Genomic DNA, 14,773 nt, shown 5'->3' on the forward strand with positions numbered 1-14,773 from the left:
AACACACATTAAACTTTGGAATAGTTCAGCCTTCACACTGAATATAAGAGCCAGAAGCTGAACTCAACAGCAGAGAATATTATGTGTCACAGCACTAACAGATCATAAATTCCTCTGAGGTAACGTTTATTTTTCAGCTGGTGACTGGCACAACAGCCTGGAAAACTTATCAGTGCAAAAGTCTGTCTATTCTTGGATTTGTCCCCAAGTATCCCTCTTTGACCACCACTATACACAACATTAATTTAAGCCAGCCTGATCTAATACAACTGTTATTTGCCATAATGTATTTATCAAGCAAAACAAAGACTAGGAAAACATAAGCAGATATAATCCCCCTACCTCGGTACTGCATCCACAGAGGATGAAGCTGGAACCTTGGGCACCTGACAATTTGTGGCTGCAGCCAGCTTTAAGGCAGATGATGGAACAGCACTTAAAGTCCTAGGTATATGCCGTGCATTGAGCGTGGTAATAGAGTTTACAGTGGCAACTGATGAGGGTACAGTTAATCGAATGTTGTTCCCAATCAGAACCTGAGTTGTTGCAGAATTGGCAGCAGTTACTTGGTGACTCAGTGCACTGTGGGAACTTGAAGTCTGTGTTATATTTGAAGGCTGTAACAAGGCTGAACCTGCTGTTGATGATGAGCTTGTATGGACAAGTGCTGTAGGTGTAGTACTACTGAGGTGTAAGCCCTTGTACACTCCTACAACAGAAAAAAAAATAAATCAGTAAGCTCATTTTTCAGAAGACACTCAGCTCCACATAGACATGTCTTCACTGTAAAAATCAAGATGCAATCAAATTCTGTCAAACAGCTGCATACCTGAGGCTTGAAGAATGCCATTCACCCCAATTCCAAGCACCACATCATCCTTCATTTTGAATCCCATCAGCTGTTCTGATGTAACCAAAGCTGAAGCAGCAAATTGAGCACTAACAGAATCCAGTGTCTTGGAAACAAAACCCTAGAAAGAACAATGGTGGCATATATATGTGATTGAGGGTTCCAGAAAGTCAGTACTCTCCCCATTTTAAAGCTAGTACAAAAACTAGTACAACAAAAAATTGATACATGTAAATCAGAACCGTGGACCAGTCACTCTCAGAGCAAGTTGTCAGCATTTGGTACAACTAGTTAAAATCTGAACTGTGGGTTTTTTTCCTATGCACTTTTAGCTCCATTAAAACAATGCAGAAGATATTCCCAAGAACTATTCAAAATACAAAGAAACTTATTTCCAAAGTTCTATGTAACAATACTGTTTCACAGATCAACCTGTTCTCATGAAATTCCAAACCCAACTCAGAGACTTGGAGGTTCAGACGGCAAACAACTTCTGAACCTTTTCATGTGTCTGGCACCACTGCAAGCACTACGTTTATGAATGTTAGACACTTTCACAGCTGTATGGAGGACATATTCAGGAGTCAGGTTTAATTAACTGAAATTCTGCTCTTAAAATCCCCCACTGACAAGAGGATAATGACATGGCTGGAGATTTTTGCAATTCCTATTGCTAAGGCTTTGAAAATTTCATTAATTGACTGACCCATCTTTTTTTTGTTAAGAGGGAGCAGAGGCAACGCCTGCCACACTCACCTGCAGTGTCCCTTCTAAACACTTTACAGAATGGCTATGATGTAGATTCAGGCGAAAGCCACTTTCCTGTAGGTTAGTTTCAAGGTTCTATGGCAACAGTTGACAATTAGAGATGAACCCTGGTGGGAAACAATGAGGGATAAATCATAGCACAGACAAATCCCTCACCTGTGATGTGTTGGCAGAGGAATTACTATTTGCTTGCTGTTGATGAATTTGTGCAAGCTGCTGTTTCTGCATTAGTGCCAGTTGCTGTTGATGTTGCTGGTATTGTTCGGCTGTAAATGCTGAACAAAATATAAAACGAGAAAATACTATATCAAAATATGTAGGTGTTGTGTATATAAACACATCTATTTTATAAACCTAAAGAAACCCCCAAAAAACTATGACAGCAAGTTCCTAAGAGACTTATGCACCTTTATGTCAAAAAGCTGACATTCTCCTAGAAATTTTTTGTTCAAGCTAAACCTTCTCTTTTAAAGCTGTTTTTATAGTGTAATAACTGAATTCAGCTCAAGATACCAAAAAGAGAGGGGGAGAACGGAACCAAAACACCATCAAACCCACCAAAAAGTAATAACAGATTAAAAGGAAAAAGAGGTAGAAATGCCATCATTGTTTTCACTCTGTGAAACTACAGTATCTGCATTATTTGTGGAGTAGGTTTATATGTCAAACTGCAACGCAGCCCTCACTGACAGCACTCTGCAGGCAGCGAGGGGCTACAGTTAAGACCTATGTTTCAGCTGCAAACATTAAGCTGGGCACACTCACAGCTGGGCTGGCTATCCCAGTACTGTATTTTTGTTGTTTGTAACCACACATGTACAAGCAATTCCATCAATAAAACATTTCACAAAACTACACCCTTCTCTCTAAAAATCTTAGAAAGGTGACTCAGTCAAGCAGAATTTTGTCCAGTTAACCCACAAGTATAAAACTGATAAAGTGTTACTTGTACAGATTGACAAGGGGATGCCCAATGGTGCAGCAGAGTCACCAGTTCATTAACTAACTTTAGTGTTAGAATTTTATTTTTAATTTATGTTTCCAAAACAAAATGAAGTCTCAGTTTTCAATTTACAAACTGAATCAAGTCTGGAGTGTGAATGCCCTTGCAAAGGATATGCCCTTCAGATTTTCCCTTCCATTTTATATTCGGATTGTATAAGTGCTTCCAAGTAAGTGCTGTAAATAGCATTCATAATTCAAGAATGCAGTGGAAGTCACACTTTTGGGGAATTTCACTACTGTTTGGCAACAAATCACCATCACACTTAAATCCTGTTCACAAATTGCAAATTTTAAGAATTTTTTGTTAATCTATTCCTTCAGGTTTGCCTACCTGAAAAAAAACCCCACATTTCTATCAAAACTATAATAATGTCCTGCTTCTGGACACAACAGGATTCTGAAGACCAATTATACCTTACGTATAAACTTGAACAACAAATCAGTATAAATAGCTAACCAAAACAAGAACTAATATTTGGAAACATCAGACCAAACACTACTTAGCATGCATTTTCCCATTGTATTTGTCCTTTTCTGGTGTAAAATTTGTTCAAAATACTCCTACTATGCACTAGAAGTAGCATTACAATTTTTACCAGCACTTTGCTGTCTGAACATTTGAAGTGACAGATTTCAATTCAGCTGCTACAGTCACTTTATTTTTTTTTGTAACATCCTTCAGCAAGTAAGGATGTAGCACTTACTTATATAGTTATAAATGACAAATTCCTTCCCAATACTGTTACAGTTAAATCTCACAGCAATGTTTTAAACTATTCCTAGGGGAACAGCTTAGTAGTAGTAACACTGCTCATAAATGTCCTTACTAAAAAAACCAAAACCAAACAAACTAGAATTCATGGACCAAATACTCAAGGAGTTGACTGTTTAATTTATTTAAAGAGTTAAGCTTTATAAGTTCTTTAGATTTTTTTTAAACTGTCACCAAACACAAGTTAGGGCAAGAAAGCTTTAGCACACAAAGATTAGGATGTAGAAAGCTGACCAGCAGTAGCAGAGGGAGAAAAATGGATATATTGTCCTGGTACTGAGAGATATGTCATTTCTATTGATCCATTAGTAGTGATTTATTGTTTTTTTAAACCCTGAAATTTAGAATCAATATGGTTTAGCCAACATAGTGCCAATGATATTGAAGGTTCCATTTATTTATTTATTGTGTGATTCTTGGGGTGTCCTGTGCAGGGCCAGGAGTTAGACTTGATGATCCCAGTGGGTCCCTTCCAAATCAGCATATTGTACGATTCTAAGAACAAGGTATTTTATTCTGTAGTATGACACATAATGTTTAGTATATATAAAGCTTAGGAATAGATTGCATAAGTGATGTAAAAAAAGACAACACACAGAGTGATAAAGAGAAAGATGGGCAAAAACAATATGTTATACCACCATCTTTGACTGAATTATGATTAGAATTTCCACCATCATAATCATCTCACTTTTGCCTAAAGTAAAATTTATTAATAGTTCATTTCAGTTTAAGATTCTAACCATAAAACAGAGTTGAGGTAAGCAGTCACCTGTGTTGGTTTAACCACCTCCAAATATTGTTTTCTCTTGGAAGAACAACAAATGAAGCTTACACAGGCTGTGTTTGTTCAGGAGAGACTACGCTAAAGATTGGCTGTAACTGCTCCCCCTTCTTTCTGGAAGTGCCATTTAGAAAACCTGTATTTTTCCAATTGTACACCAGTGAATCTCTCTCCAGGCACTCTGTGACCCTTGCAGCTGTACACTTCCCACCACTACGAAACAGTTACACAGCTGTCAAAGGAAACAAGTGACAGAAGAATCCAACTGTGACTACCGCCCTCATCTATATTCCAACTGCTTCTCTTCCACTTAAAAATACCGCCTGGAAAATACGCTCAAGAATATGTCCGGGTTTTTTTTCAATTTAGGTTAAATATTCAGTGACATTTTTGCTGCTTCCCTTATTGAAGGTAAAAGTCTACCAGACATTTCAAAATACTATTTACAACACTATCAGAGATCTACTGTGAATTCTGAATCAATTGTATCCAGGTTAGAAACACAACACTGCTCATAAAGGACTGATGCAAGTTATAGCCTCCTAAAATATTCTGATTGGTATTCCCTTTCCATTCCACAGGATACACAGATATGCTCATGTACAAGAGCTTATACATTGTAATTATATAAACACTACATTGGAGGTTTTATTGAAAGCAATACTACTGAGAACTACCCAAATCAAAATTTCTTCCCAAGACTGCAAGCTAGGATATCATACTCAGTTCATCTTCTGTTAGAAGCCACCATGTAATTTCCTAACACCACCACTGGGTTTCTTCCCCTCCTGCTCTCAGGGTAGACTCTACATTACACTTCAGTTGAAGAAATAAGCACATGAATTGTGAGATCTAAGTTGCTTCTGAAAACTATAGTTCCCATGCAAAAAAAAAAAAAAAAGGTATGTACTTTACAAGAAAGTACTTTCATCTATTTAACCTTCCATACTCATTTCCTGTGGCTCACAATTGTGACTGGAACTGGGGAAATGGTACATATAGAAGAAGTAAAAACGACTGTCATTCTCTTTTGTGTCATACACAGGTCTTTATCTGCCTGGGAAAAAACGAGCAGGCAAGCAGCAAGCCCAGACCTTTCCTTAACACTGAAAACAGGGACCACATTTTTGGTAACTCAGAAGAGTATTGCTACACAATACCAAACAAAGTTACATATTCCTGACATTACTGGAGGCCTTTAAGGCTTTAAAAACATTCACAAAGCAATAGACAACTGAACAACAGCTTGAAATTTAAAACATAGACAAGACAAAACATTCACTAGTTAAAGACAACACATGAGATTTTAAAACAGTCTTGCTTCAGCAGCCCCAGAGTGCAGTGCATACAGACTCTTCTCAAACAGCATGCTGGGACCTCAGTGGTCCTGGTTCCATCACACAGCAATGACTATTTAATAGTTTGCAATTTACTGAGTGCAACAGTGACGTAACATCCAGTTTCACTACACAGAATCACTATATAGTGAGAGGTGAAGGTGGAAATCTCAACCACCACTACCAATACACAATAAATAAGAACATTATAATTTCAGAGTATCTCAACTGTCTTTCACAGCTAACAGCTGCACCTCTACACAAAACCTCTACATACTTCCCAAGGGACTCTCAGTAATTTATGCAAGTCACCAGACTCTTAACGTAGCTCAACTCCTTTTCTAACCTTAAACATGAGAAATCTCTAAGGCCCAATTCTACCTGGAGTTATTCACATCTCAAGCTGGTTATCAGCAGATGGGCAGCTCAAGCTTTACCAAGAGACTTGGCTACACAAATGCTTCTTGTTTTCTTGCAGCATACTGTATGAAGCTGTCACATTTCAGTTGAGACAACCCTCAGATTTTAAGTCAGTACAGTGTGTTATGCTGTTATTCTCTTAACAGCTTGGGACAACAAACACACACCTATTCTGCAACTGTATTAGTGCTATACTTTGGCAGCAAGGAAATGTTTTCTAGCTTACAGACTGCAAAAAGCAATGGGAGGTAGAAGAAAAAACTTCAGGAGTTTTCAGCTACGAGTACAAGGAAAGAAACATCGTACGTGACTGATACTGACTGACAGGATAAATGACTGCCCAGTATCTCCTTTGTGCCAGCTACAAATCCTGTTTTATTAAAAACTGAATTATTGAACACTGTACTATGAATGTGTTTTCCTTCAATCATTTTTATGAGCATTTGTAAACCCTGGGATGATTACATGTCCATTTTTTCCCCTCAAATTAAACCACTGAATATCAACTTTCAATTGGATGATTCTGTTTATGTATCACCCAAGTTCTCTGGTGTGCTGATACTCAACAGGTGTTTTCTGGAGCACAGATTAACAGTGGTACTGTCAATGGACTTCTCAAAGATCCACAGTCCGCAGCAGTTTTATACTGCACCATAAAACTATGCTAACAGGGCTAACTGGTTTTACGACAGTATTTAACATGCAGCAGTCTTACAGTGCTGTAGCTTACATTTGGCTTCTCTGAAAACTCAAGTCGTTCCCAAATGTGGCCAAAACCAGGGAGGATGGTGGGGCTGACTGCTGCATTTGTATGAGATTGGTCTTTGTAGGATAAACACCCACAGCCTCCCCTCACAACTCCTCCTGCAAGTTTCACCGTGAGATGACTCACCAGTTGTTACTCTGTTTCCCTTCAGTAGAAAATACAGACTTACAAAAAATTGACCACAATAACCAGCTTCTTAAAAGAACAGGGAGCATATCCTGGAAAGTAGAAAATGCATGTGTAAACTCCCCTTCCCTCTACAAGCATTCCCTTTTATTTCCTGACTGGAAGATGCTCACTAGATTTGCCAGGCAAACTAAGCAAACTGCGTGGAATGAACATCATGACCTATCCAGGTAATAATTTCTTTTTCTTTTTTTAGTAAAAAGTTTAAAAAATGTAATACTGAGAGATTCAAACAGCTTAATTAAACCTTTCAGCAAAAGTTTCAGTCCTGTTAAACATCTAAAGAATTAGATATTTAAATTACAGTAACTTAAAACCACTTAAAAGTTGTTTCATAACATTGTTAAGTATCTGTTCTCATGAGCAGAAATGTTATTTCAGTGGGAAAACTGAAGCCTTAAGACTATATTGGGTTCAAAGAACCTCTCTACAATCCATTTAGAGTACTAGATTCCCTGACCTTTTCAGTGGATGATGATTAAAGAGGCAGTTTTGATCTGTTAACAGAAGAAAGATCCCCTAACTAAAGCTTTCAACTGAGAAATTCCATAAACTACAGAATTGCTAAAGTGTGTGGAAAGATGATATATTATGTTACAATGTTTTCTTAAGGGAAGCACATGAGAGCATCACATCCCTGCTGTGTAAGAGAACAATTAGTGGTTACTAATGCCAAAGTGAATGCAAAGCAAACATCAATCACAATGCTAAGTAATCCAGAACATCACATTTTTAAATCTCTCTCTTATGAGAGATGTCATCTGGGTTACATTGCCTGGTTAAGGATTTTCTACTATACAGCAAGTTCTCACCAGCGAATTCAGAAGATTGGAGAGACTTAGAGCCATCAGTGTGATTTAGTATTTGATGCACCAGGCCCAAAGATGTTTCACTTTCTGAAAAGAAGTTCAAGATTGGTTTTACTTAAACATGGCATTATTAGACACTATGAGAACATGAATCATTACGCCCTCAATTATTACTACAACAGGCTTTTATTTCAGCCCAACGGAAGTGTGAAATTCCTAACATCAGAACTCTAGAAATTATAAACTAGATATAAGGTCTACATATGCACTCCCTACTTGGTAGCAGAAGACAGAGAGAAAATAATTAATAAGGATTTTTACTAGCCATTGAATGAAAGCTAGAAAGTTTGCTGTGCATTTATATTTGTCTGCCCATCATTCTTAATATGAGTTTCCACCACACGTCTCAGGCCAGTTGGGGTACACACAGTTACAAATGTGGCAATCCTTGCACGGAATGCAAGGTGTAACAGTTTCTGCAAGCCCAGAGATCCATCACTTTGGACTAAAGTTTTATTCCAAGTTGAAGCTGCATAAGAAAACCTAATATAACTACAAAGCCTTGAAGTCTCCAGAAATTCTCAAGTGTTTTAGTGTGGCTCTTATCCCATCCTCAGTCACATTTCCCAGATTAAAGAAGCTTTTCCTTTTAATATTTCCTCCTTCAACTAAACTTAGGGTGGGCTCTAAACATATGTTAAAACATCTCAAGGCCATTGCTTCTTCAACCAGGACCCCAACAGCTCAGCCACAGATAGGCCAAGGCCAAGACTGTTAAATTCCAATGATGATTGAAAACAGCCATTACAAATTCCAGTAATTTTCATGACCAAGTTTATCCTATAATGTGAAAGAAGTATTTAAAAAATGGGAAAAGAGTAACACAGATAGCAATGTTGAGACTGTTACAGATACAAAGGTTAAATAAAAAGATCTGAACACAGCCAGTGGTGGCATGAAAACCATGAAAAGGCAGGACAAGCCCTTCTACTCTGCTGCAAGGAATTGCCACAAGGATTGAGGAGCTTCCTCCTGCTTCTTTCTGGGAAAGAGTTACCTAAAATCAGGCATCAGGTATCCTTAATAAGAACATGAAATAACAGTATAGAATCATAGAACAGTTTGGATCAGAAGGGACCTTAAGGCTCATCTTGTTCCAACCTCCCTGCCACGGGCAGGGACACCTTTCACTATACCAGGTTGTTCAAAGACCCATCTAACCTAGCCTTGAACACTTCCAGAGATGGGGCAACCGCTCTAGGCAAACTGTTCCAATGCTTCACCATCCAGAGAGTAAAGAATTTCTTCCTAATATCAAATCTAAACCTATTCTCTTCCAGTTTGAATCCATTTCCCCTTGTCCTGTCACTACATGCTCTTGTAAAAAGTCCCTCCCCATCTTTCTTGTAAGCTCCTTTCAGGTACTGGAAGGTCTCAACTAGGTCATCCCAAAGCCTTCTCTTCTCCAGGCTGAACAAGTACAGATCCTTTAACCAGCGTTACCTTATTTGGGAAATGGAAGTACAGTTCACTATCCTGCCAGACCCTCAAATGTGCTAAACTGCTTTTAAAAAGCAGATTAAGAGATGCAAAAAAGAGCATGCAAGTGTACTGGGACAGTAAAGTTACTGAATAGCAAAGCACAACTTGCATCACATCATCTAAATATCTGGTTTACAAGAAAATGCAAAGTAAATTATGTTCGATTATTTAACTATGTTCAGTATTCCTGCAGCTTTTCATACAGTAAGATCTACAATCACAAACATCAAAACTCTAACAATGTTCAGTAAGGCTTTTTCTCAAAGGGCAAGTTACAAATTCAGTGAGCAGTTAACTGCCAGCCTCTTCAGCCTTGTCAGCTTTCAGACTGTTTTCTAAGTGATCCAGCTTCTGGGTGACGAAGGCAGAAAACAACAGAACGCAAGACTGTTGCCTGCTCTTACTGTAGAGTCTGGGAATCAGTGCTCCAGCCTTTCACTAGTGATGGGTATCTCTGCTCTGCTTCCTAAAGACAAGCCTGGAACAGAAGGATACATGCTGTGCAGTCTTAAGACTCTTAGGAGTCTCTAATTTTTGGTACTAGATGCAAGCATTCCGAAGTCCAAATGCAACACATTTAACGAGTCTCCAGCAGAAAGCACAGTCTGTCCATAATGTGATGCAGTTCAAAGACTACCGTTTGCCCAGCAGAATCAGATCAATCTAACAAGGGACACCAACACTTCAGATGAAACCTTATGCCTATTGTACACTCCAGAGTTACAAGCTCCATCTCTGAAGACTTTGATTCAGAAACTTGAGATTGTCAGCAATACAGGCTCCTTTTCTGAAGTAATTTTGCTGCATTTTGTTCACAGCTAGTTGCTCCCCAACTGAATGAGTTAATTCTCCACAATAATCATGATTTAATGCTCTTGCTTGCTTTTTAGTGGTGTTCTGTATAACATGTGTGAAGATCGCTGAATCAGGTCTTTTTGCAAGAGGGTAAAGGATAGTTTTTCATCATTCTCCAGCAAGATGAAAAGGAATCACCCTCTTCCAAAGTGATGCTACTTTTCTTGGCCACTTGATCCTGGTGACAAATTTTAGCCTTCAGCACACAGCAAGCGTTCAAGTAACTTTGTAAGGGATTTCTTTTTTTAAGACATCCCTTCTCAGTTTATACACAAAATCTCAATGCAACAACATCTTCCACACGTCTTTGATGCTGAGCATTCTGAAAGCCAGGACCAGAATAACTTGCATTTCCTTCAGGGTCAAAGGTACTTCAAAATGTTTATAAAATGCCTGGTTCTTTGGGGAAACTTCTCTCTGATCTTCAGGATGAAAACCAATGCTTCCTGTAGCCAGAGAATGGTATGTAACAGCACAGCTTCTATAACATGTCCTCTGCTTAAGAGAAGACCTGAGATAAAATCTCAACTTCATGCCCCTGCTGGCCATGTATAACAGACCTGAGAAGCAAGGTTTTCCATAGCAATTGTTCCATGTCAGCAGCATGTCTGCATCATTCAAGGCAGAAAAAGCCCAAGACTTATCTACACTTTAGTATGGAAACAGACAAAACTCATGTGACGGTACATGATAAACATGGCAACATGACCACCTCTGCTGGTCACTACATAATCCTAGGATGAGCTTCATCTTAAAGGCAAGCAATATGGTTTGACCACAACTCAGAGTAGCAGCAAAAAGATTTTTTTTTAAAAAAAAGGTATTAATAAGTGTTTTCTGGTATAAAGACTAACAGCCAATTCAAAAACCTAAAAGGTAAAAAGAAAGAAACCTAAAAAAAAAATCTATGCCCACAACAAACTCCCATCTTTATAAACAATGAAGAAAAAGTAACAGGTACACTGTACAGGGTTGTTAATCTGTAGTAGTAACTATTAGAAAAACTTTAGTACAGCTGTTAGATACCTGATGTTCTCTACAGTATTTGCTACAGAAAGTAAGAAGGCAACTCAGCAGCTGCAACTGACTGGCACCTTTGAAGAAGTCAGACTCACATGAGACATACAAACAGCCCTGTGATCTGTGCAGACAACCTATCTCAAAGAACCCTTTAAAAAACAGAAAAAAAAATCCACTAAAAACCAGACTGGCACCAAGAAGTAGACTCTGTGCTCCTTTTGAACACCTACACCTAAACAGACAATCAGCAGTACACCAGACAGACACAAACTTCTATACACCTCCAATGTCACAAGAATCCCAACTAAGATTATAAATATACAGATACAATCTGCCCAGCTATACTAATAATAAGTGACTATCCGAAGACTGTGGTAACTGATTTATAAGTGTATCTATTAATTCAGACAGTTACATTTTTTTAATGAATATTAAATTCCTGTATCAAACCCTAACAAAAATATGAAACTAAACTCTGTAACATTTAGATTTTGAAAAACTTGGAATACTAACTTACATATTTTACATGGATACTAAGCCATCTGCACAGAATTCCAAGCACAAATTAATGTTATATACCAGGTACTTACACATATGTATTACCTCCCCACAGGCTTCAAGATGCAACCACACAATTAAACCCTGGTATGGAACTCATCACCATAAATAATAATAGCATTTAATTCCTAAATGATGTAGATAAACATCCTAACCACCTATTCCAGGAAAAAAGACTCTAAAAGGGTGTGTGTGTTTATTTATACACACACACAATTATATAAGCTTTAAACTCAATCAGTCAATTTTTCAAATCTACACTATTTTCAGCTGCAAAGTATTGCCATTAATACTTTAAAGTGCATTTATAATCTATTTAGTATACAATAGTTTTGTTTTCACAGTCATAACCTGGCTATCATTTTATCATAGTTCAGACTGGTCATCATCCAGAGGATGCTCTCATTCAGTTCTGGACTTGCTTTACTTATTTGAACCACTTGAAGGGCAGAATTTAAACACCAAAAGCCACACTTAGATCACAAACCAGAAGAACCATCACTTTTAGCCTTTTTACATTTCCAGCAAGAATTATCATAAAAGAGGAAAGAAAGGGGGATAGGGGCAAGGACCTAATCCAGGACAGCATGGAGAGGAAGCATGAAATAAAGCAGCAGAACAAAGGTGCTCACTAACTCTACAAATGCAAGTAGAAAGAATTTTCAGGCTAAAAAACCCAAAACGCGGTACAGGGAGAAAAGGTACAAAATATATTGGCAAACAGGAGGATTAAAGTCATCTGATACCAGGGTATCAGATTTTGAGCAAACCACCAAAACACCCCACAATTTGATTATTTTATTAAATATATGCATCTCTTCCCACTGCACTCCTACATTATCCAGGTATTCTGATTGATTTCCAAAGCCATAATTCAAAATGGTATGGAAAATATGATTCTAGAGACTCCTTACAAAACTCCTTATGAAGGTGAACTTTTAAAGTTATTTCTTTATAAAAAAACTATGTCACTTTAACCTACTATAAAAAGATGAGATTTATGGTATTGACTCATCAAAATTCATGAGTTATTTAAGTTCCATTTTAACACTGTAAATGCCAGTCTTCCAGTATGAAGAGCCCTACAGAAAGAGCGATGCTTTCCAACAGTATTCCAATTAAAAAACACCACCACATCAAGTTTTTTCAGAGTCAGGTCCTCAAATCTGTAATTGGGTTCTGTAAGATGTACTCTGCCACTTGCTGACAAGACGTAGAGGTGATTAGTCCAAGAGTTTTGCTAAGCATGAGCAGATGCATCAGTGAGGGTGGGCTGGGTACTTTTTGGATGGGAAATGGCATTTAAGTTCATTTAAGTTCAATTAAGAATTCATAGCATGCTGGGATTTTAAATGCAAACATTTTAACTAAACAATTCCCATCACCACCACACTTTCTATCAAAAAAAATTTGGAATGTAGTATTTACATCAACATTTCAATTAACAGGTTTTTAATTTTAAAAATCCAAATCTTCAGTCAACTGAAACCCTACACAATATTGTTTTTAAAGCTTCATATTTCTAAACCTGTAATTACATACCACTGTAGCACTTGTATAAATCTCAGATGCAGTACTCTATTGCTAGCAATAAATGCAAACAAACATTCCATGTAGCAAATAAAGAGAGACACATGAAGATGGGCTGTTACCATCAAAACAGACCACGATGTAAAGTATGGATGACCTAATGATATTCCAGATTTTCTGAACCAAGTTTAAAACTTCTGGAAGCAAGTTTGTTAAATTAAACATACCAATATGTGCTGAACCACTGCTACTTTTACTTTGTGTAGAGGTACTGCATGTCTGGGTCCCGGGTTGTGCTGTGCCTGTTCGATTTAAACCCCTGTATAATTTCCTACAGGAGAGTTCATCATTGTCACTGTCATGTAGGGATGGTGTCCGAGGCCTAAAATGCCGCCATCTACATGATTTGATATTGACTAGTATCTGACTGAGGTCTTTTGAGAAAGATTTGTCCGAGGTATTTGTTTCTGAGGTATTGGCAAATTGACTGATTGAAGAGTGTTGTGATGAGGAAAACCTTTCCAAATCCAGGTGATGAAATGCATTATCGTAGTCCGAATGCGCTCTGTCCAGCAGCACCCTAAAACCAGGACAACAATGCACAATTACAAAGTGGTAAGAAAACACGAAGAAAGTCACCAGTTTGACATGTGTGCTTGGGGATGACAAAGGGATAGAAGGAGCTACACAAAGCTCTTCTAGAACAAGCAAATACACACTCCCCTCCAATGCATGACTACCTATTATTTTACAGTAAATATTATGTTTAGGTATATTTTAGCTTTTACTGTTTGAAGAGCTGAGGTACAACATCATGTATATATTAAGACACTGCAACAACAGGTAATTAAAAAAAAACCCTAGACAATAACATTGCTTAACTAATTAAAAAATGACTGAAATACTCTCCTAAAGTAACTTCAAAAGCCTTACTCCCATATATACATATATACTACAATCATCCTAATGCAGTAGGGATGTCACACATTAACTTCCAAATCCCCTTGCAAAAATCCCAATAAGAGCCTTCAGCTCTCATTCCAATTTTGCTGATTAGCTTACTAGTATGTGAAGAGATGCTAAGCAAAAATCTGAAAGGCAAATCACATTCTTACTTTTAATCAAAATTTAATTGCAATGTACTATTTTCTTAAAGACATAACACAATATTTAAGAAAGAGTACTTATACAGCAAACCATTTATAAATTGTTTTCGATCAATATTCTTAGCAGCAAAATGCCTGAAATAAGTCATTAAGGTCTTTGATATTTTTGATAAAGTTTGAAATTTAAGTTATCGTCAGTTTTAAGCATCCCTCTTAAAAATCACCAAATATGGTCTAAATTCAGAAAAGCATTTTCTGCCAAATATAATTTTTGCTATCTTGAAGTGCTACTATTTGAAGACAGCTATGCAAATAATTTAAATACAAACCACCAATCACAACTGAAGATATACAAGTCTTTTCACCTCAGAACTTGGGAGTGCAAGTAATAAAAAAACCCTAGAACTATTTAAGAAAACAGTACTAAAGCAGCTTCTACTAGCACAAAATAAAAAATGGAGACAT

The 14,773-nt window shown here is 37.5% G+C and overlaps 1 protein-coding gene across 6 annotated transcripts in view; it reads right to left on the reverse strand.

Annotated features, from left to right (window-relative positions):
• Nucleotides 1–14,773, reverse strand: part of EPC1 (enhancer of polycomb homolog 1) — a 69,752-nt gene that overhangs the window by 1,970 nt on the left and 53,009 nt on the right. For 3 of the 6 annotated variants that reach the window (XM_027686944.1, XM_027686948.1, XM_027686949.1), the window contains 6 exons: nt 13,430–13,782; nt 7,701–7,784; nt 1,775–1,893; nt 1,607–1,693; nt 830–971; nt 343–709 (listed from right to left, as the gene is read on the reverse strand). In XM_027686944.1, the coding sequence (XP_027542745.1) occupies nt 343–709; nt 830–971; nt 1,607–1,693; nt 1,775–1,893; nt 7,701–7,784; nt 13,430–13,782 (1,152 nt within the window). The remainder of the gene's footprint in view (nt 1–342; nt 710–829; nt 972–1,606; nt 1,694–1,774; nt 1,894–7,700; nt 7,785–13,429; nt 13,783–14,773) is intronic. The other 3 variants (XM_027686945.1, XM_027686946.1, XM_027686947.1) reach the window with 3 other exon arrangements.

Source organism: Neopelma chrysocephalum, unplaced genomic scaffold (assembly GCF_003984885.1).
Source record: "Neopelma chrysocephalum unplaced genomic scaffold, ASM398488v2 Primary Assembly neopelma1_72, whole genome shotgun sequence".
In the NCBI taxonomy this organism is placed as follows: Eukaryota; Metazoa; Chordata; class Aves; order Passeriformes; family Pipridae; genus Neopelma; species Neopelma chrysocephalum.